General features: G+C 47.5%; 1 protein-coding gene and 1 long non-coding RNA gene across 6 annotated transcripts in view; one reads left to right on the forward strand and one right to left on the reverse strand.

Moving 5' to 3' along the window:
- LOC120894460 overlaps nt 1-24,136 on the forward strand; it is a 145,180-nt gene that overhangs the window by 78,569 nt on the left and 42,475 nt on the right. For all 5 annotated transcript variants that reach the window (XM_040297054.1, XM_040297057.1, XM_040297055.1 and 2 more), the window contains one exon: nt 6,530-6,680. In XM_040297054.1, coding sequence (XP_040152988.1) covers nt 6,530-6,680 — 151 coding nt within the window. The remainder of the gene's footprint in view (nt 1-6,529; nt 6,681-24,136) is intronic.
- Nucleotides 2,189-4,872, reverse strand: LOC120894470. Its single transcript, XR_005738198.1, has 3 exons — nt 4,715-4,872; nt 4,483-4,640; nt 2,189-2,630 (listed from the first exon to the last, which is right to left on the reverse strand). It is a non-coding gene; the product is annotated as an uncharacterized LOC120894470 (long non-coding RNA).

Genomic DNA, 24,136 nt, shown 5'->3' on the forward strand with positions numbered 1-24,136 from the left:
ACACAGTTCGACTAGAAATCCTAACGAAACTGAACAGCTGTCGAAACAAATCGACATCCATTGCCCCGTGAATGTCAATCGATCGAACTTACACACCCTTAAAAAACAAACCTCGACGATCCTCAAAATCGGTGTTCGCTCACTAATGCGCCGCGACTCGATCAAGATCAGAAATTCAACCTCGAGCTCTCGAGACTTCTAGCTCTGAGAGTATCGCAGCCGTGCCCAAACGTCGACCTTTCTCGATTCGCCCGCCGGTGGATCCGTTTCCCGGCTGTATGTGTTTTTTTGCTCTCCTCCCTTACTAAACGACAAAACAGCTGCCACGTTCTTGACATTCAAGCGTCGTTTGCTGTAGTGGGGACAACCTTTTGAATTAGCTCTGGATCCTCGGGTGGGTATCGGGTCCTTGGGGGAAGATGTTTACGAGCCAGAACTTGAACTGACGCCAGCTCGCTGTAAGTGTTACGAAAAATAAACGCCTGCATGTCCGAAGTAGAAGACTTGCGGGATGTTTTATTTTTTGAATAAATCAACTGTATGCAGAACCTCTCCAGCTACTCACATAAAAAAACGTGTAGCCAAGAATGCATCTGACCGAAAAAGTGACCCGAATGCATTGTTTGGACGGGAAGAACTCTGAGTGGTTTCAAGAAGAGCCAAGGCTGCTGGAAAAGAACCTTCATTGCCAGCGAGTCACATTCTCACCATTCTTCTCACCGAGAGACGACTACCGAATGCGGTCGCGACTGTGTGTTGTGCGCCGTGCCGTAAGTTTCAAGTGGTGGTGGTGGTGGCCTCATCATCGACGGCGTCATCGGGCACGGCGTCTGAGGTCCCATATTTCGTAATGCTTAACCTGCGAAGTCAAGATGCATCTTTGCCGGCATGCCACGGTGTGGCACAGACACACACACGCATACACCACACCCGTCTTACTGCTAATTATGCATTCAAACGATGATCTAACGTACACGATATATGTGTCTCCTGCCCACCACCCGCAACTGAAGAGAACCTGTCCAGAGAACTGGGAAATCAGGCTGTGGAGCCAAACTGTTCGGTGGAATGGTTCGGTCGCTAGAACACGCACCACGCAGCGCACTCGTCGGGGCGATGGCAATCGGGGCATCATCGAGGAGGTAGTGGTTTTCATGAGCGTTTGTGTGTGTGTCTGTATGTGCTCGATAGTGATCTTTCACCGGGGGGCTCAAGTGACGTGATGTGTTTCCCTGAGTAGGGCAGCCAGAAGTACTGCACTGCTCGGGTCTCAATGTTGCTTCCCACTACTGCAGTGGTCCCCGCCACCCTAGTGCCTACCCTTTTTTGATAGAAGACTATGCAAATGAGCATCGATTTCGATTGAGTACGGGGGGTGAGTTTGATGTTTGGGCTGGCTTTCGTTACGCCCGGTAAGGTGGCGTAAAGGAGCTTACGGTAGTTTAACGGAAGGCATGAATCACGACATCACGATAGAGGGCATACACACACACATGCCGGAACCAATACTTCCGGCGACCGTATGGGCACAGTGGTGAACTACCGGAACAAAATCCAACCTGCTGCTGCGGAGGGCTGGTGATTGTGGGTATGATTTATGAAAAGCGTTTTCCAAAACCGACCATAGTTCCTCGTGGTGCCGGTTATTGCTAGACTGATTATGAGCGTGATTTATGATGCACTTTAAGGTCCAAATCGAACGCTCGTAACATACGCGGTGCATAAGCATATGTTAGAGAGAGAGCTTATGCTTTAATACAATGTGACAATGGCTGCCTGTATTGCGCAACGATCACAGTACCACGGCTCCTCGAAGAGATTTCCATTATGCATATGAGGGTGATTCCTAGACCAAACCAAACAGCGGATATGCACCCAGCCCATTCCAATGTATTGGTGCTCGTGATCGCACCACAGCGAAAGACCTTACCCGTGCAGTCTAAATGAAACCAGAGTGCACTGAAAACAACACCATGCACAATTGGCGAAGGGCAAAACAATAGAGAGAATCAATTCAATTCTCCTGCATACACAGCGCCCTCCTCCCTCTCGTCTAGGCCCCCGGGAACTCCCGAACCTTGACTCGCAAATCTAACGCCAAATCGTGCCGGATGTGGTGGAGATTTCATGTTGTGGACGATCGATCGATCGCTCTTCACCGATGACACCGGAACCTCCCCAGATTTGATCACGCTTGACTGCAGCCGCCTCGGGACTGGGACTGGCCCGGGACGGGTCGGAGGTGAGGCGTTTTCAATGGACAATCGAGGCTGAGAGTGTTTTTGGTGGCGCCTAGTGAACTCTCGCGCTAGAACACCACTTAGTAAGAGTTACTGCAAACTGGCGTGCTTTGGCCCTGAACGAGAAGACATACCCATCGCCTTGAGACGCCTTGTGGCCATTGTGACATTCCGCGGTGGATGTCCTCGGTGTGATTGTTCGGCTTGTTTGGCGGGCCAGCCGTGGTGTCTTCCCACCGAATCGCACCGTATCCGGTCCAAGTTCAGTTCCCAGCGGAGTAGAATGGCAAGGTTTTTGCGCGCTCTTTATTTTCCACCGACGACGCGATACCTTGGAAGTCAGGTTCAATTAGCTTGCGATTTAGGTGCCGTATTAGTTTCCATCTTGAGCTAATAAAAAAAGGAAAAAGAGCGTTGAAAATTTAGATTTTTGAACTGTTTAAACGTATCGTGCATAATCAGAATTATGATTTAAGATCGCTTAAGTTAAGCCATGCCAATTAGCATTAATGGAAGGCACTGGCTTCTATGCCGAAGAGTATTGAATTTCATCGCCCAAATGGCAAAACGTGTAGTCCCCTTCCCAACACATTAATCATAACTGAATATTAATAATGAAACTTCCCCTAATTGGGCGCCCTAACTGGCCCGCAACGTTTTGCCAAGTAAGTTAATATGCCAGGAACGATCCGGTGCAAGAGATCCATGTACTACCACGCCGAAAACATGATACTCCTCATCCACCATCACCGTTGTTATCTTCATGTTTTACTGCCTTTGACACAGCAATAAAATGTCTCCTGTCAGCACGCAAACGTGTGTGCCCTCCCGAGACTAAATTCTGAAAAGGCCGTAGGGCGGCTGTGCTATCAACGCTGCTGTGCTCTGTAAGTAACTTATCTCGCCCGTTGACATTCTCAACGCTTTTCCACCAAAAGTTGTCCCGCGATCCGATACGAACATGGGAAAGGACATTGTCTTTGGTGGAAGCAGCTATCACCCACTCCCTGGAGATGTCAGTGAGGGAAATTAATTAGTCTCAAATATCCGGCACGTTCTCGCGATCTCTTCACATACGGTCGGTACGGTTTCTAACGGTGTTTGAGCAGCCAAAACGTATGTATTCCTTCTGCCGTACGCCGCGGTACAGAAGATTCTTGGGATGTTTCGGGAAACTGTGTAAGCCGCCTGTGTCTTAAACGAATAACGTCACGTAGAAAAATGGGGTGGGTGGAATGCGTTATACCGTTCGGCTTGGTGCGGCGTTCATTGGCGTGTTCCCAGAATGTAATCCTAGAAGTTTGCATGTCTCGCTACACTCCCGCGCGAAGGTCCTCTCTAAATGCGCGAATGCGCAAAAGCCGCCCGCTCGTGTACATTGAGATGCAAGTTGAGAAAAGGGAAGCAATAATGTACGCTAACAACTCTTTTAACTTTGCATACGCGCCTTCTGGCAGCCATCTGGCAACGGGTTGCACCGTGTTTGCAACTTGCACAGAATGCTTCCATTCTGGGGGATAGCGTTCCTTTTGTGGGCACCCTTAAATGGTGGACACGAAACCGCCACGTTGGCTAATTGTTTCGTTGTCGTTTGTTTACGCTGCTACGTTGCCCGGGAAACCGGGGGATGGAGGAGGCCTACGATAGCCAAATTGAAGACGGATCGGGCTCCACCGGCCATGGGAAAACGGGCTGGCAATCTGTGTATTGTGTAGTGCTGCTATTGCACCGTGCTGGAATGATAGTTAGATAGGTGGTTGAATCTGGAACTAATGTCCAATTAGGGCGTGATATTCCGGGAGCCATCTTGGGTTGAGGAGCCATCGCGTTCCAAGGTCGACCAGAGTGGACGCTTATAAAGTTATGTAACACGCCTCTCCCCAGGGCTAGCGATCGGACCGTTGGTCTATCTGCCGCTATCTCCCTACGGGCCAGTTTTGGGGTTGGATTACACAGAGTCTGACTTCACGCAAGAGGTGACAACTCGGGAGGTCCTGCCATTGGAGACGCCGTTGTCCTCTGCTTCTACACTTTAACAATGCAGCTAGAACGCTTGGATCGTTTGGCCGCGCTTGTGCACAAATTGAACCAACTGGATAGGCACCGGAGGCATCGATAATGTCCCTATATGGAGCGGCAGCTGAAACAAATGGGCGATGGTTGGCAAAAGGTGGGTGCACCACGCTGCAGGTATTCGCCGTTGAGTGTTGGAAAGGGTAATAACAATCATTTCTAGACTCACCCACGGATGCGCTTGAGGCGAGAAGGCATGGACACACATACACACTAGGGGACGCACTTTGCCTACTCAAAGCGAGTATGGTAATCTGAGCAGATGCAAGAAGCGAGACAAGCCACTGTACCGACGACACACAGCTGCCAGCCAGCCAGTTTTGCAATCTAAAATGAAGAGCATAGAAATTAACGAGCGGACTTAACAAACCCTAGGCACAATGTTGCTGCTCCTTCCTTACCTTCCGATAGTTTGTTTCAAAGGTATTGCTTTTCCATTAACTTGCTAATAGCATCCTTTTAAAGTATGTTAATATCCTTCGCGCACGTGCGACCCCTCGTGTGTGTGTGATGTAAACATGTCACGCTAGCTTCAAAGCAGAGGAAAAAGGCAACCATTGCATTGGTCTCTGTGTTTGCTTTGATAAACACCACACGACACATCATTGCAAAGGTGTGATGGCGCTTACTTCGATGACGGGTGGTGGCAGTGACTGTGCAAATATTGGTGCGGTCCAGTGAGCTATGTTTTGATCGAAATCTTTTCCATTTTCTTCGCAATAATCGACCATCACCGCTATGGCTCCTCCTCTCGCTCTTTGGCCAACCGCCATACTGCTCACCGATCACTGCAAGGTGTCGGTTGGTGAAGCGGTGATCGTTTTTTTTTGCGAAATGAAGATTTCTCAACTAATTTTGCTTTCGCTCGCGCACCCCGCATCAGCCCGAACGTGCAGTAGTGGCACCCCAGCGGTGGGTTGGGCGTTGACGCTGGAATGAAGCAACACCAACACCGCGCGCGCGTTTGAAAACTTCATTTCCCACGTATTGCGCAGACGGGGTGCTGTTGCGACTGGCGCAAGATGGGGCCGCAAACAGGTGGTTTCAGTTCAGGTGTGAGTGTGGCTGCTGTGTGGCTGTTGACCAAGCGAAACCGTTCGACACCAGTCAGCAGAGGGGGCGGATTTTTTTTTTCTACTTCTGCTCGAAGCACCTCTCGAGCAGCCGAACCTGGCAGCTTCTTTCCCACATTGGAGTTCATTTATTAATCTCCCCCAAAGCCAGAGATCCACTCTGGCCGAAGGGGGATGGAAGCGTCGAGTGTGTACCGGTTGATCGCGTTCCGATGAGGGTATAAAGGCACATGGAAATCAGTTTTTCGAAGGGGAGTAACTACTCGAAAATTCCATTAGGCGTGTGTTGGAGGGCGGTGCAAATGCAACGCACCAACGCATGCAAGACCGGTGCAGGATTATCTTTGGCATGTGTTTGAGCGGAGGAACGACGCGGACATAGTATATCCACAAGCGATAATGATGAATGTAGAGGGATTTGAGCAATATAGAAAGGACACACATTAGAGCGAGATCTTTCAAGGTGATTAAGTTTATCTCCAGAGATTAAGTATATAGGAGATATGCTTATCAGGGGTTTGTGTCGCGTAGTATTAGTTGTGTTTGTTTGAAAATGACCTCAAGACGCTACACGGCGCTAGCGATGAAGCGGGTCAAAGGTTTACGCAACTCCCAAGACTACCCCAATCATCCGCGCCAGCCATCGGAAAGATCGACACGTACGCAACGATACCGGCCGCTCAAACGGCGTCAGGCGCATAGTATAGTGGGTGAGCTCCTGGCATCGGCCGTGCTCATCGTCAGCGTTTTGAGTGTGGTACCTTTACGGAGCGCTGCACCTGCATCGAACCGGGTTTCGGGGTGGTTTTTTTTCTTCTTCTTTCGTCGATCGGCGGACTTCGATTACGCCACCAAGCGGCCCGATCATACTTGTCCGTTCGTTCGTTTGCTGTTCGACGATTCAAAGTGCGTACCGAGCGCGTTTGAGCGTTTAAAAATAAGCAAAGAATCCATCATCACACTCCAAACGCTCGACGACGAGTCGAGTCAAAAATGGTCCAAAACTTACGCAACGCCGAACCCCTGAAAGCCCGCCAAACGTGTCACACATTAATCGTGTTTAAAATTAAAATTATATCTATCCAATTATATCGCTATGCAAAGCTAAAGTTTCCTTTTCGCTTCTTCACGCCTCATTCACAGCTTGGGATCCCTAGAGGCCACACTGCCGCGTGAAATGGTGTCACGACGCAAAATACTGTCCCGCTCGCGGGACGACCTCAACCTGGACCAGTCCTACATCACACAGGAGGAGGAGGAGGACGTTTGGTACCAGAAGGAGAAGCTCTACAAGGTAAGTGACAAAACCGTTCTTTACTGACGTTTCGGTGGGGGGAACGAGGAGGGGGATCGCCTATAGGTTGTTTACTTTTGCGAGAAAGTAATTTATTTGTTTATTTAGCATTTATAAAATCAATTAACTAAAGGGGGGTTACTCTATGCAATTGGTAGTGCACACTTTATGTGTCCGGTTATGCGAGACGCACATCGCTAGTGTGAGTTATTGGACTCATAAATAAGGTAGCCATGCTGTGACCGCATAAAATCAGTGAATCAGAGATATAATAATACAGTAGAAGGTAATAATGAGTTAAATTTATTGCTTTTCCACGCACCATTTGCATATAGATTCGTATTCTCCCCGTTGTGGGCAGTAATTAGTAGTAAATTATGAAAGCACCAGCTCCCACTGCCGGCATCGGCATTTCAGAATCCAGAATCGATATCATTATAGATGTGTTTATTACCACTGGCGTATTACTCAACAATACTAGCCCGATGACAGCTTGGTTTGATTATAAAAGGTTCCGGCAGATGGCGCCAATATATATTATCGATTGATTAGTTAATACTAGAGGCGTTATGTCTGTCGATCAGTCGATGTTATCTAACGCTGCTACTCTGTCTCCCATGCACAGGACCGTTGCGACGGTGTTTTTGAAGAATTTTAACAGCTTTATGTCAATGAAATCAACACCACAGCACATTCCCAAAACTGTCCGCCAGGACCGCACCAGCGCCTTGTTTGTTTACGTATTCAAAACCGTGCTTCCGAATGTGTGGCCGCGCGCGCCGCTTTCTCCGGCCTTTATTTCCTTGTTTGGGAGGGGGCGTAAGCTATTTGGGCTTGTTCGCTTCGCTGAACCAAACGATGTGTTGTTTTTTTTTCTATCCCATTCCGAATCAATTTCCTCTTCATCGCGAGTGTCGCTGTATCCCAAGCGGATCTGGTCGATTGAAGCAACAAAAAGTGGTCACTCTTAGGAGCGGCTGTTCGGTGTTCGGCAAACGGTGAAGAAATAACGGTGGTGTAGCAAAAGATAGCGTTTCCCCGTCACACATCACAAGCCGCAAGCCCACCAGACTCCAGGTCGTCACAGTGGACATGACGGACTGGCACATGACAGGTTGATCAGAAGCGTTACTCAATCTCGAACGGTTCGATCCGTCACATACACACTCATACGCGAGGGTATATCATGTCCGCGCGAACGTTTCACGCTACTCCCAATCTTGGGAGGCTTCTCTTGGACCGCACAATTACCTCATAGAAATTGGACGCTAAAAGGCATGCGGCTCTCGGGGCATGCGCGGTAATCGATCGACATCCATCCCCCTCGGCGGCACCGTTTGCGGTAAAGTACACGTGTGTGTGTTGTTACAGGTGTTTGGCGTCAATTTTCCGTCATCAATAAAAGCCCCCAATAAATCTTATGCGCCTTCCCCGCTTCCTTACCTGTCTGTCCCCTGCGCATGTCGTTTGTGCTTTCCTGGGGAATCTAAACAACTCTCGGATGGGAAATAGTTTGCACGCGCGATCGGATTTATTGTTCATAAATATGTACGATGAACACCCTAATTACGGTAGTGGAATTGATCCAGGTGCCAACGATTCGCGCAAACGACTCGTGCGCTCATAACGTGTCCAGAGCGTGCGAGGGGCCACCATGAAACGGGAGGACGATGTAAATGAGAGATCGCCATGAACCACTGTGCTTTGATTCACATTCTAACGCAATAAATCAAACGACCGTTGCGGAGGCTGATTGAAGTGTTTGTGTGTGCGAGTGTAAGAACAAGAATCAAAACTACCCTTACGAACGAGAGTCACGATCGGTACGCGTGTGCGGTGTTGCCGCCTTCGAACACTGGTAGCCGGTCAGCCATCGCCGAGCCATATCAGAGCCTGTCATTACGCAATTAATTCGTCGAAGGAGAAGAGTACGAAAATTAATAGTTGTTCTGCCGAGCGCGACGTCTAATAATCTAGAACTTCTGATCGGAACAGACACCGAGGGTCACTGGGTTAGTCTGTGGCAGGGGGAATACCTGACGTTCCACCGGTAACATACCGGTCCTCGGAGTGTGGAGCACGAGTTTTCGCTTTCGTTTCAAAGCCGTTGCTTGTGGCTCGCTGCTAATATTAATAGCCTGTTGGTGATGGTGTGCATGCGATTGCGTACCGTTGATTAGTTCCTCTTCGTTCTTCTTCCCATTGCCTCTGACCCGTTCGTGTAGTAATCGATACGAAGCACTCGGGTGCTCAGTAGGAGGCCTCAACCATTAAAGCCATAGCCATCCAGTGTGTGCATCATCGTGCTCGGGTGTCTGCGTGTGGCGAGGGTTTCTTGTTTTTTTTTATTATTTTTGTGCATACCAGTAAGATAATGAGGTTCCTCAGCGTTCGGCGTTGATCATTTACCTACTTCAAAACTCAACACCTTTACGACCTCCCTGGCCCATATTCGATAGGTCATCATTGCCGTCGGTGTGGGCTAAAGGTGTTTGCTGCGGTCGAGCGTGGCGAAGTTTGCGCAAAGCCACGGAAATGAATGATCGCTCAGCCTAACGGCACCTCGGGTGGAACGCATCAATGGATGATCTGAGAAGGTAAGAAGTTAAGAAAAGGGGGAAATACAACAACGTCGACGACCAAAACGCACTTCATTCAATCGCGGATGACCTGTACAATATCAGAGGATGGCCGACCACTACGCACAGCGGTTGTCTTGTCGGCAAGGGCTTTAGCCTTAATCGACGGCGGTTTCGCGGAGCGACACCAACGATTAATTTGAGCTGCAGTTTGGGTATTTTTGGAGTGATTTTGAATAATGAATGACACGACCTTGATGTCCGATTGGGTCACTTTTAATAACATCCCAGGGGTATGTGTGTTAATGTGCACAGAAGTCAACAAAAACCGTGTTGCAAGTGAATGCATCTTTCCAGCATCACACCACCCCACAGCGAATGTGAGAAAGATGGTTTGACATTTCGCTCCAGCGAACGATCGCCCGAGGATAGCTTCTGCATTACGCCACCTGAGACAGGGCGAGATCGGAATCATGAGGATGCCTCTGATGCAAACACCGCTAGCAACTAAAACAAAGCAAGGTGTCTCGAGCGTATCGACGTGTCGCGCTTTTGCGCGCTCTCTTGCGGTTGTCAATTGCTTAGGTTTCGTATGACTTAGGTTTGCTTGGTGCACGGTGCGCAAGTACCGTTGGATTTGCGCGGCTACATATTAACATGCAAATGAGTGTACGCATACTTGCGCACTCTCTGTGTGTGGGGATTGATTTTGTTTATTTATTTATTTATACACAGGCGATCTGTTTGTGGCACGATCCGGTCACAGTAGTAGATGAGAAGCTTGCCGTACAGTGGCGCGGCTCTAGAGTTAGTGATTGAGTTGCGAACATGTTTAGGTTGAAGCATTGGCTTTCATTATTGTGCAAGTAATAAACTTGTATACGAAAGAAGGTATATTTTTCAATTGGAACTATGATGCTATTCTGAAACATCTCATCCTTGATAATTAACGTTCAAGCAATGACGTTAAAATGCATCTAGCGCCATCTACTGTTAAATGAGCGAAGTGGAGTCTAAGTACTCTTATGAAGTACATAGTGATGACTCACGCAGACACAATCAAGCAATCGGAATCATTTCGTCCTATGGTAAATAAACCAACCAAAACCCAAAAAGCATACAGATTCCAATATTGTGTATGGTTAGTATTTAAAAAACTTTCCAATTTGCCACAAAAAAAATCACCATTGGTAACTTCATCACGCAGCCCGCCAATGATGGCTCACAATTCATCATATTCGATCACTGTTCGTACCAAGCCTCAAAGTGCCTCATTCGCAGTTCCCACCAAGCCTGGCCATCATCCTTTTTCTAAAGCGGCGAAAGTAAGGTGAAATTATTCACCACTTTCATTCATTTTTATGCAACAGAGCGTGTCGTCAGACACGGCGCGCGCCAAGATGGTGACAATTTCCAAGCCCTCGAAAGCTTCCATTGTTGCATTGAAGCGGTGACTGTGCGCGTATTTTGCACTTTCTCGATCACTAAAATTGCGCCATTTGCGCCCAGCCGCCCTGAACTGACGGGGAAGAAGGTCTACTTTCCCTTACCCGTCCCACGGCCCGTTCTCAAGTTCACGTATTCTTCGTGTGCAGCTCGACCCCCGGGTGGAATCTGCCTGCTTGTTTGCTCAGTTTTTGTGAGTGCAATTCCGTTTATCGACTCAATTACCTTCGGCTTCGGACTTGTTTTACTCCTCTCTTCTTCATTGCGATGAAGTCTTTCTTTGGCGCGATGCTTACGCAATGGTAACTTCAATTTTCGTCCCTGTGCGTATTGCGCAATCGCAGTGACAATTTTATCTCCTCTGCCTTTGGTAGTGCTGGTTCGCAAAAGGGACGTAAATGGGTGAAATAAACGCTGCGTGGTGCGCGGGCAGGAAGATACCGATCAATCATCAGCGTCTTGGTAGGAAAGCGATTGCGGTTTGGAAGCAGACGCACATTCCAAACCTGCGCGCTTCGATCGTGTACGAATCGATGAAAGATCTTCTCCGACGCGCGCACACAGCAATCGATCGATCGATTTGGCTCGTTCGGGATACTCGCGCAGGAATGGGATGGAGGAGGAGGAAGAGGTGGCCAGAAACGAGCCACCGGAATCGAGCGAAAGTGTACGGGATCCACGTGCTCGTTTTGGTGCGGTGTGGTTTGTGTGTGTGGTTATCGTGGTGTTTACGGAGCATTTTGGGAGATTCAGAGGCGCTCTCGAGGCTAGGAGACCGGATCTCTGTGGAGCTGAGTCGAGAAGAAAAAAATCACAGGGGTACCACCAACATTGGAAAACCGAAAAAAAGGGAAAGTTATGACCGTGTGGTGCCAATGTCCGGAAATACGAACTTGTCGTACCCGAGACGGTGCTGTCTGTGTGTGTGTGGCTGTGTGTCGTGAAGATTAGCTGTGTTGGGAGACCGGGTTTGGAATCCCGGAAGAAAGCGCCTCCCCGAACGGTTGAAACGGGCCAACACCATGAACGCGTCGCGTACGCTCATAAATCATAGCAGGCCATGCAGTCTCCACGCAGACACACACAGAGAGGGTGACGGGCAAACACACAAATGAAGTAACTGCAGCACACTGCTGCGTGTGATAGAAAGTGTGGAGAAATCGGAAACGAGGGTGAAACATTTCAATCGTGAATTATCGCCATTTGGATCGATATAAAATGGGAATGGAGGCGATTAGTGTGTTTGTGTATGTGTGTGTATGTCTGTTGGGCGCCTTAATATGTGTCGTTACGGGGCAGGAGAGCATAACGAATGCCAACAAAGCTCAGAAGCGCTCCCAATTGTCCGGATTTGTGAGGTGACCTAATTTGGCGCACGCCTAGCTGTGATTGCATGGAATGTTTACGTTTAGGGCAGATTGATAAATGAAGGGTCCCTGCCGAGGAGGTCGTGGGTTCGGCCGAAGACTGTGAAGAAGGCAGAGGAGGAGGTACGTTACAAGATATTTTTCCTTAGTTCTTCGAATGATATGTGTTGCAATAGTTCAATTAACTTTCCCCCTATTTTTGCCTTCCAATCCTACAAGGGCTACATTTCAATTGAAACGGGCGGTGACTGTCGCAACTGGAATGTTTTTTTTTTTCTTCTTTTCTATACATCGGTGAGGTATCGAGATTTTGTGATCCAATCTGGCGGCAACGGGCTGGAACTGGAAGATATACGAGATACACCTTCGTTGAGACACGTTGATCACTTTCGTAGAAATATGTCTCTGGCGTAGAAGTAAATTTTAAGCCCTTGATGTGGCAGGGTGATGCGAGTACATGTGCTCCGTTTCTATCGCTCGATCGTCGGTGACAGCACGATCGGGGTCTACGGGTGCGGTGCAGTGCGCTACCATTATCCTCCCGTTGGGTGTTCCAGCATTTGCTCCGATTGACAGTTGGAGGATCGTGAGACGCGGCCCACATGATTTGGAAGTTTTACTCCTTTTCCAAACACCTCCAAAGCATGACGCCATCCGCACAAGGGAGTTCCAATGCGTCAGTTGCTGTCGATGGTGTGTGTGTGTGTACGATCTAGTGAAGGTGTGTTTGAGCAAGAAGTGCAGGTGATTATGTTTTGCTCGATTCTATCACAACAAATGTGATACAATCTTGGGGAAGATAAGTAATTGATATCCTCTAATTGTGTGCTTTTAATAGTTTTTTTCATTGGACCATTACGCAGGGACCATCGCGAAGACGTCTTTAAACACTTAAATCTCCATTTCGCTTTTGCTTTCCGTTCGCTATCGTGCAGCTTTCGATTACACCAACAACCGTTAGCGGCACCGTCTTCAAACGTCTAACGGCTTCTGCCGTGATCTGCCGTCTAGTTTCACGTTTCTGCCTCGAAACGCTATAGCGAGTCCGTTCACTCGGATGAAAACAAACCCTGTGGAGCGCTTGATGAGAGCGGTACAGCTGTGGCCAGGACCAGCTAGCGTGACGTGTGGTTTTCGCGGCCCAAGATAATAGCTCTAACCGCGCACACACACGTACAATTCATTTAGATCGGTATATGAGAAACTCTAGTGTCACTGGTGTCTAGTGACGCTATGAATACGCCTACGGTTCTCAGCTAACAAGGTTTTTGGAACACGAACCACTTAACGGTGGGTTCTGCTAGACAAAAGACGCGCGGACGGTTCTGCATGACATTTCACAAACATTCAATCTGACAAATTCTGGATATTGCACAAGTGAGCGCGTCCTTCGCGTTGCTTGTTATCTAAATTGGATTTATTTGATGGTAGCTCACTAAAGACATCACCCCGTTTCCTTCCATACGACATCGCATCATCCAAAAAAGCTAGGTCACGCGAAAATCTACCCTTAAACGCTCACGATTGACAACAATTCTACCGAAACGATATTTGCACATCCTACTCTCCCACCCCAGCTAGTATCGTCTGCCAGCATCAGCAACATGCAACACTCGCGCTTGATACAGTCGTGCCATTTGCATTGCCCTGCCCTTTCCGTGTTCTTTGCGGTTGGCAAAAGAACTCTTGCCAAATTCTCGACCCAAAGAGAACGCGGCGAACCGAGAACCTTCCCGGCTTTTTTGCCAAATGTCAACTTCGCGCCAGACGCCGATGCATCATACGAGCGAGCCTGGGCCAATGATGACAATGATGATGCTTTAACGATCAATTCTCCAAACATCACGAAACGATTGAGGCGTCAGCTAGACGCTGCTGGGACTGTACTAGCGCGTGTTGCATGGTGTTGGAGGATGTGTACCTGTAGCCATTTTTCACAAATGTCAGTGGGGCAAATTGGAAACAGGTTTCACCTTCGAGCCATGTACTTACTACACGTACGGCATCAATAAGCTGCAGATGTAGCTCCGTAGCTCCGGCAGATGTGGCAGAGTGCTGCTAAGTCGGCAGAGGTGGCAAATTAGTAGCATGTCCCGTTGGCGATGGGTAGGGAAAGGAAAAACAAATCAGCAGCGATTCTTCCAGCACCATCTCCGCTCTGTACGGTTCGAGTACGATCGAGTCAGCGTGAGAATGTTGGGGGTGCGAAACCTTTGCATTCTTGTCCACACTTGACACACAGACGAGTTGTTGGACGTCTGGGTTAGAATGTCATTGGCGAGTTCTAGGATCATCACTGTGTTACCTTCGCGATTAGAATTGTTCCCCCCCCCTTCCCCCCCACACACACACACACACACACACACACACACACACACACACACACACACACACACACACACACACACACACCGTTCTTCAGGCGCATCCACTCGGCTCTTCGGAACCGAATGTAGTTACCCTTGTCGGTTAACACGACAAGTCGCAGCCGATCCAATTGACATTAGCATTTTCCAGATCTACCCCTTCTGCACTAATCATGTTGAGCTCACTGCAACATTGTAGCGGCAGGTAGTACTCGTTTCTGTTGTTGTTGTTGTAACCGCACTTGGTCGCTCCCATCGGGGGCAGAGGTGGCACCTTAATAGACATCTTACGGTTTTGGCGGCACAATATTTGTGTAACTCAAATGTCAAACCCCTCGGCACACTGCCAAGCCAACAACACGATTTGGAACGCTCAGCGAAGAGCGAATTGTTTTCGTGCGCACACCCAGCGTGTGGTTTTGTGTTGTTTTCCAATATATTGCCGCCTGACTGCGGTGCAATTTTGGAGGTCGCCCCACCAAACTAAAAGGCCATTAATGGGCTTCAAGTGGCTCATCAAAGAACGCTACCATTTCTCAGCCTTCCCGTGCGGGGGGCTGCCGTAATGCACAGCGATGATCACACTCGATTGTCTAATAGTGGAATGTTACACGCGATCAAGAGCAGTAGTAGTAGTAGTAGTGGATATGGACAGGCTGTTGAGGAGGGCCATCGGCGGTTACCTTCTTGAAAAAGCATCTCAGGCTCGGGTGTTTCAAGGACATGTAATTTTTATTGTTTGGCTTGGGCGCGCGGACCAGTTCCTGTGGTGATGCCAGCGCCATGTGACACGGTTGAGCTAATTTTAACATTATCATAATTCCCTTTGCACGCCGGTGCGGCGAGGTGGACAGGGTTTAGGTATTTTGGGCTGTCGCTTGGTTGAAGGCAAGATGTCAGATCGAAGCTTTTTTTCAAGAATTATTGGCGGCAGATGTCGTTGATGATGAAGAATTGGTACAAATTATGAAATTGAATATTCTAGTAGTTGTGCTCCGAGTTTCAGAAGGTTTTAGGAGCTTTGCATAATGAATGTATAATTTATACAATTTCATTAAAAATAACTACATAGTTTTGAAATGAACATAGCTGCCAACAAATTGTGTAGCTTAGTCAACTCAACGTCCCTCGATTTTTAAATAGTCTAGTATAAATAAAGCAATTATAAGTTTCACTTGATCGCTCATTAATGCTAGTGCCAGAAATAAGGTCACTCACCGATTCCCGTTGGATATGACACGTTCCCCAGTACACTTAACCTACAAAGTGCAGGCCTTTTATGAGCAGCATTGGTTCCGAATGCAAATTACTGCCACCAATAGTGGTACGCCTGCCTCGAAACTACAGGTTACAAAAGCTAAGGTCCATTAGCACGTTGTCATCGACATCATCTTCAACACCCGCAGATACGGGGGGTCCCTACCCTTGATCGAACGCCTAAACCCTCTCCTTCCCGCTTTGTTTGATTCGTTTGATTGCAAACAACACTGAATGCGCGCGCGCATTACCCTTGCAGGCCGAAGCGCAGGCCGTTAGCCTTTTGGCGTACGCGACCCAAACCCGAACCGAACCACCGTTAGGTGTGTTCGATTGTCGTTCAATTGTGTCCCGATGCGACGGAGACACACACTGCCGATTGCAATTTGGGTCACCGAACGGAAGCTTGCCCACCTTCCAGCCCGAAAAATTGTCTGTGAAAAATAAATAATGCAAATCCCACCGCAGGGTGATGGAATGCCCTGGTGGTTCGTGGCCCTGATTTGGGATGCCATTCCCGTACAAGCCCCATTCCCGTCATTATTCTGCACGGCCACGGTACGATTGGGTTATCGAAATAATTTCACATTAGCATAAATTCTATCGACGTAATGCCTTACGCCCTCTCTCCCTCTCTCTGACTCCGGAGGGCAAACGACTTTTAGCTGACGCGATCGACGAATCGCGGGAGAACTCGGGCGCAAACAATAAAGCAATAACGAAACTTGCAGAATACTGTGTGAGCTGTGAAGAAAATATTGCCACCTCCTTGTTTGGTGTAATCTTTCGGGCGCATGAAGGTAGCGTGCCTGTTGCATCACGCCATCATAAATCTGCATTTTATTCTTTATGCCGCGCAAGAGGCATCGTGAACGTTGATGAGGGGGTGCAAGGCGCGGTTTGCTTTCCTGGAACGCTTTCTAGGTCACTGGGAGCTGCTCTTGGCGGTGCAGGCTCTAATGGCTCTGTAATATTGTCAGCAGATTATTTCACACCGAATTTATTGCCGGCAGAAATGCAAGGACAAACACATAAGAAGTATTATTGATTGAAAGATGTGTTAAAAAGATTTACCAAATTTGAAAAGTACAAGATTATTTGAGTGACAATTACTAACGGAACAAGAATCTTGGCCCTTTTCACGTCCAGTATGGAGTCACAACCACAATGGTTTATCCATGACTAGGAGCATAAAGAATTTACACGCGAACCGTGTCCACAGTAATGCGATTACATAAATAATCACCTCCAACAAATAATGGACTGTTTTTTTCTGTTCGAGTGCGACAACATCGGTGCCACAATTCCATTGCCAAATGAAGCAAGAGCATGGCGCAGGGGGGCAGAAAAGGAAGCAAAGGCAAAAATTGGAAGCTTTGCAATAGCACACCGAACATAGCGACCGAAAATCGGCGTGGACAGTCGAGTTGAAGCTGTCGTTTAGGAACAGTCCGCCGCACGGCGGGATGTCGGGCACAATATGCAAAGGTTTAGAAAAATGGAGCATGAATAGACTTGGTGGAAGGTATGAATGGCGTAGGGGTGCAATTGTTGGAAAGTGCATCGGAAGGAGGGGTACCGTTAATCGTGAGTATCACCCTCTCGCGCGTTGGTCTACAAAAGCGTTTTCGAGCTGTGAATTGCAGCAGACACACTTCATTTTGTCGTCATCCCCGCTTTCATCCGGGCCGACTTGAGAGTGGCCACGTTGGGTTTTTGTTTGTCTCCAACTCCTAGCAACGGCGAAATAAAAGAAGAACCCCCCCCCTCCTATCCCCCATTTTCGACCCGATACCCGATTTCGAAAGAACTTATCCGTGCAATCGCCCATTCTCGAGTTACGAGTTCTTCGAGGGGGTTTGTTTATACTGTACTGTGGCTTGTGGAGTGCGGGACGAAAGAGGTGTGTTTAGATGGGGGGGGGAGAAATCCTTTCAGAGCGTGCCTTGTGTTTGTCTAAAGCCACTCTGTATCACACCGAACCGAATGTTGCCGCGGTCGCGTACGGAGTACGGAATTTAGAATTCGACGAGTGTGTCAGCTCCTCGCCGTCGATGGGCCATCGACCTGACCGCTGCTACTGCAATAAAATGATATAGTACCGCTGCTTCGCGTACCTACGTTGAGGCTTTGCTTGCATAAAATTCTTCCCTATTTACCATACTGCCCTCCCTTCTGTTGACTGTCTCCGCTGACGAAACACGAAGGTGGGAATGATGCGATCGCGATCCGAGTCGATGATCGTTAGATGCGCTGCGCGTCTCACGAAAAGCATGAGAAATCTACAACACAGACACACACGTATATGTAAGTGTTTGTGGTTTATGTGCTCTGAATTGATAATTTATTGAGCATTTGACACATTCCCGGACGAGTTGTACCGTTAATGAATACTTTTGAATGCAAACTGTGAGTTTGAACGTAAACCTGAGGGATAACGATCAAGAACTTTGGAGACATTCCTGTAGTAGGTGGGAAAGGAAAGCGATCAAATAATACTTGTTTGCTTTTCTGTTTAAAAACATCCCCACAGACCACTGTAAAAGCGTCAGTCGTGTGTATTACTATACAAAAACACATTTAAAATTCTGTATCGCACGTGCTGCTAACGATTCCCACTGCGAACAAAGACAAAAGACTTCAACGGCACGGTACAAGCGACGAACTCGCGCCCGTTCTGCTAACAATCCAAATGACCGTTTGATGGGTGGCGGTTGGTTTAGTCGGGGTAAGGTTTACCGCCGACTCGACTGCACCGCACTGATTGCTGGGAGTCGTTGAAGGGCTTTGCTACCACACCACCACCGCAATTGCAGCACTTAATCTAATTTATATGTTTTACCACCGACGGTCCGGACCGTAACGAGCGGGAGCAGGGTCGGTGGTGGCGTGTGTATGGGAAAAAACCAGAAATATCGCGCTCTCGATGGCGCCAAACGGACCGGGGCTGGGCTGTTGCAACTCCAGTGCAGTGATAGAATGGGGGGATAGTGTTCGTGTTTTTTCCTTCTTCGTTTTGATTTGCAGCGGGCGATCGCATGACTCGCTCGCCAGATCTAGGCCAAACATTACACTGACAAAGACAATATGGTTCCTGCTCGTTGCTTAGCCACACGGGCCGCGGGTGAGGAAATACAGTAACGAAACCTTCCGCGTGGCTTATGAAATGTGTTGCTACGGTAGAATCGCGGAAAGGAAGTGTGTACGAAAATGATTTTAATTTAAGCTTTCAAGCTTCCTGTTTGTTTTAATACGACGATGATATAATGAAACCATTCCATTCTGCTTTACAAAATATCCGCAGTACCACCGGGCTACAACTGATAGCGAACGATCGCATTTGATATTGCGCCGAAACCAGTCGGTAAATGGTTGAAACCGAAAGCTTCTCAAAAAAAAACCTGTGAAACTACCCGTCAGTCCATCGCAAACGGACCCAACCGGGGTGGTGGCAGGCACTTTGTGGAGACCTTGCAAAACTCGTTCGACTCCGTAGCCTGAGCACGGAGCTGATCAAGTGAATGGCGTTTGGGAGGTTGAATTTCTGTCCTTTTTCCCGTCCCTGCCCACCCCATTGCGTACTACTATCGTTCGTCGCTTGTGGACAACAGGCAGTGTAGCAACCGGACGACAGCTGTGGCGATGTAAACCCGGCGGGCACCTCAAGCACAAATAGTAAAAGTGCAAGAAATATCTGTAATTTAATATGCTCGCAAGGACGTTTCGATGGCAGAGCTAGGGGAGTAAGAAGGGGGTAGGGCATGCTATAAGAAGGGTTTTGCGAGTTTGGTAATACGAGAACGAGAAACCTGATCGGGTGAACGCTTGGTCAACACTGGCCAAATGTAAGAAGAAATTAAGAGAGAGAAAACCGACTAGGAGCGGAAGTTTTGGTGAGCGATTTAAGTGAACAGAGTGTAGAGTATGTGTGTTGTGTCGTTGATTTTGATGCTATTTTTTTAGTTCACGTTAATCAACTTTTATTTCGGTTGCGTATTTTTGTGTAGTATTTTTTTTTTTTTTGTTGCTCTGTCCAATAACCGGTTGCGGCACATTGAACAAGCCGAAATGGTCACTTTTAGTGCTTCTTTTTGAATGCTTCCTTTTCTTGACTTTGCGCTTAGTTCGTTTGTTTTAGTAAGTTGCGTTTTAGAAGGGTCCAAAGAGCTTAGAGCAGCGGCAGGTGAATTGAATGGAAATGAAGCAATTAGCAGTCACACGTTGTCATGGCATAAATTAAAAGTGTTTCGCAGGAAGTAGTACTATGAACAGGGCGTGATGTCTTAGTTAATAAAAAGGTTTCATTAGAATGAAGCCAATAAATAATCGAAATACTTAAGCTTGTTGAACAAACGGAATGAAGAATTGACATATCTGTTTAAAGCATTAACGCTGGGCAAATAATTGATGTGCTTAACATGGCACCTGACTTTTACAGCAGCAGCATGTTTTACTACCTTTCCACACTTACCGCTCAGCCAGTGACCCTTTCACGGTCATAACTCTCAGGTACAGACAGGGTCCTTTTGCTTATCGAAAATCATAAAATCATAAAGCATCTTTTCATTTTCGTCTGTCGATTGCTATCGCCACCACCGTCGTGGCAGCTTCTCAATCCACCGACGGATGATGAAAATAATAATGATGCTGATGAAAAGGCATGATTCCGAGTGTGAGCATACTCAGCAGCGAGAGCGACAGAGAAGTGATAAATAGTTGCGCGATACGGTGTGAAGATGTTTTTTTCGGGTCTGCTGTCAGCGTTGTCAGTTGACAAATCCACCGACCGACCACCGATGTTGACATTTACACCGTTTGCCAAAAGGGTAAAGGTTGGGCCTGGTAGTCAGTGGGATGAAATTGTCGGTGTGTCTGTCTGTGTTTTATTATGTCTGCAAGCGGCAGTGCCACTGAGGTGGAAAATTCATTGCACCCCACACACACACATACGTCGGTTGATGAATTGGCTGATGCGTAACCGCTCGCAGAGGAAACGATCCGGTGATGGAAGAAGATTGAAGAAGATTTAGCATTCTGCGCATGCCACCGTACGCTACCTCGTCTCGACGGCTCGACGGCTGGATAACTTTAGAAAGGCGCTTCTGCCCGGCTACTTCAAAAGGGACGCGTACTTGCGACGACAACAACAACGAAAAAAAAAACTCATTTCATTTCAAGTGAAGCAGATGGCATCCATCGTAAGTTCCGAAATACTACAAAAAAACAACAATTTTTAGCATCGGTATGTTAGTATGCCCCCCCCCCAGTGTGCGGGATGAATGTGTGTCCCTGGTTTATGGGTAAAAGGTTGATTTAAAGCTTTTTTTCAGGCTGATGAGCCTGACCTATGAAAAATCTGGCCAATGAAGCACTGGAGTAATGTGACGAGCAATAATAGTTGAAGGATGCATTAGACTTTAATTATGATCTTGCTGTGGTAATGATGGCATTTGAAGTGGGCTCATTTATGCAAACGCATTTAAAAAGAGGGATAACGAAATAATAAAAAATGTACCTCCGTCTCTTGTTTAAGACGGGTTTAAGCGATTTAAGACGGGTTTTATAATCGATTTTAAATGCTTTGCTGTTGCTCAATCTTGTTTGAAGAATGGATTTTATGTGATGTTTCGGTATAAACTACTATATTTTTTATCAAAAAAAACCACACGCATTGCTCGCAAAGCGTCACAAAGACAAAAGACTTCAACAGCTGGACAAGCGACGAACTCGTTTTTTTACACGACGGCTGCTTTGGATGTAAAACACAACATGATTTCTTTCGTTGATACGGTGCAATGAGCCATTAAGTGGTGTAGCATCAGTTGTTTGTGTGTGCAGTAGGAAGTGATGATTTTAATGGAAGACACGACATACTTTCTCGGATGTGAACAACATTACCATCATTAGGGCGCAGAGTACAAGCAAACAGCCAGTCGGTGGCATAAAACAGACAAGAATAAAGCTTGTTGCCGCTGCTACCGTAAACTGATTCCGTATTGTGTTGTTGCATCGGGATCAATTTATTAGGGCTTGCTTCTTTCTCTACACATGTGCGTGTAGCAAATTGTGTTTGGGTAATTTAATTTGTGTTATTTTTATTGATTCAAATTCATAACGCATTCTTGTTTTCTTTTCTTTTCAGGTAAATGTTTAACTTGTTTTTCATGTTTCGAAACCATCGAAAATGAAGCGTGTCTTTTGGAATGCACAGTAAGTCCAGAACAAACTTATTCTCGATTCACATCTCGAAGCACAAAAATAAAACGCAAAGCGAACGATCTAATGAACTCCACAGTCGGCGTTATGATTCGGAAGAAAGGACGAAACAAAGCTCTGCTGCGCCCAACTCAAACATTCGAAGCATGTTGTTGGATCATCAATGTTGCATCGACCTCGGTGTACGGTGTGAACGGTGCATTGGCTTTCCCTCTTCGGTTGTCACTCCTGCCCTTTTCCACTCGCAGAACTGACTGCCACCAAAGTCGTTTCATGTTTTCCGGCTGCACTTGTGGCACGGCGCAAATCGAAAGAGGAAGCTCCACAGTGTGGCTATCGGTTGTTCAGGGACAGGAAAACAATAACAACACAATCGAGTACGCTTCCTTCCCCCACAATATGCCCTACAATTAGCGGGGAATAAATCGTCTGTTTTGTTTTCACCATTCTTTTTTGTTTCTATTTGGAGTGTAAATTTTTCCTTCGACTCTTCAGCTTGGTTCGGCTGTGTGCCTCACTTTTTTCTTACATTTTCCATCGCTTTCGCTGTGCAGCGTGCTAAATCGATGATGGAGGGAGGTTACGTTTGAACTAGAGGCTAAATAGATGATAGCCGGTCATAGGCTAGTCCCACTAGTCACACAAGGAAGAATAGAATTAAAGCTTTCCGGCTGCATCGCATCATCATGGGGCAAAAATCACTTTTCCTTGCTTCCCGATCGCCACCATCCGGGGGGTGGTCGAGAGTGACTTCCTGCTGACGGAGCTTCCCGCGGCAGATGCACCAAATTGGCCCGCTAATAAGAATGGTGGCCAGTGTCGAAGGGTGACGATTGACGGTTAGCTTTCCGCGCTGGTTGCATAATGCAACTTCTTCTCAACGCCGACGACGACGACGACGGCCGAGTGAAGAAGAGCAACAATAGGCACTGCAGTATCCCATGGCCAATTATTGGTAATTTGAAAATCGATTTCTATTTACTTTTTTCCGCCCTTGCGTGCCACCGCGCAATCTTTCCGATGGGGTGTGTGTAGTAGGGGTAGGATCGTCACTTGCGGTCGACCGGTATGCCCAGGTCGTTCGTTGCTCGTCGGCGCTCTACGGTCCCATCGTGACGATTACTCTTTTATGCTTCATTGGGTTTTGCGTTGTGCTGCCTTGCCAGGGTTTGAAATGTGCGCCCAGTCCATGCCAAAGGGACGGGCGTAAAACCGTGACCGAATCGATTCGGCGCGCTAGTGGACGGGTGAAAGAAATCCCTTTCGACGGTGGTGGAATCGATCGATCGATCACGACGAAACAGGAAACGGGACTTTCTGTGTGTGTGTGTGTCTGTGGGTGTGTGTGGGGGGGGGGGAGGGCTCATATGTCGTCGTCGTGCGGGGAAGCAAGCGAAATTGTTTTTGTTCCCTCCGCTTGTTGTGACTGGCGAAGAAGAGAAGCCACCCGGCACGGTAGGTGGTTGAAGCAGCCTTTATTTTTGTTTGGATGTAGTTCGGCTCATAAATTGCTGTCAATTGGGAGTCATCATTTTGAGCTAATTCTTCGCTGATTGCATGATTATTTATCGAAATTGTGCTATAATTTTGGCTGATGGAAGGACGAACGAGACACGAATTTCTTTTGTTACGTCAGCGATTCTTCTTCGATGAGTAACGGCTGCGAGTTGCGAGTTCTCATTCGTTCTTGGCAAACACACATTAAGGGCTCAATGGTAAATATGCACACACACACAAAACGGTATCACTGCAGCGAATTCATTAGTTCCATTTATTATGTGTCATAGTTTGCTGCTCTCCTTCTGCTGCCCGAAAATCTGGGCGTGAGTATCGTGCGGTTAACAGATTTCCATTTCGTGATGTTGTAAATAAGGTTTTCGTGTTTTCAAAGTTTTATTTCTCGCTTACGCCGCACGGCCAAGTCCCCGTCCCCGTGCTGGCCAGCAACGAAACTCATTTTCGCAAACTAATTGCATCGCTTCGGGGCCTACTTGTTTCTGCAATGGCGTGAATGAACGCAAACGCCGAATGAGTCACCGAATAAGAATTTAATGCGAACGAGTCCTTTGGACTGCTCTTTCAAGCGCGCGAATATTATCCATTCTATGCTCGGCGATGTCTCATTAAGTAGTGTGATAATTTATCGGGGGCGACTCTACCACGAGGAAGTGAGTTTCGCACCGGCCCAAGGAAACTCAGCGCACGAAGGCTAGACACATCTTTAA

The sequence above is a fragment of the Anopheles arabiensis genome, chromosome 2 (genome assembly GCF_016920715.1).
Source record: "Anopheles arabiensis isolate DONGOLA chromosome 2, AaraD3, whole genome shotgun sequence".
Classification (NCBI taxonomy): domain Eukaryota; kingdom Metazoa; phylum Arthropoda; class Insecta; order Diptera; family Culicidae; genus Anopheles; species Anopheles arabiensis.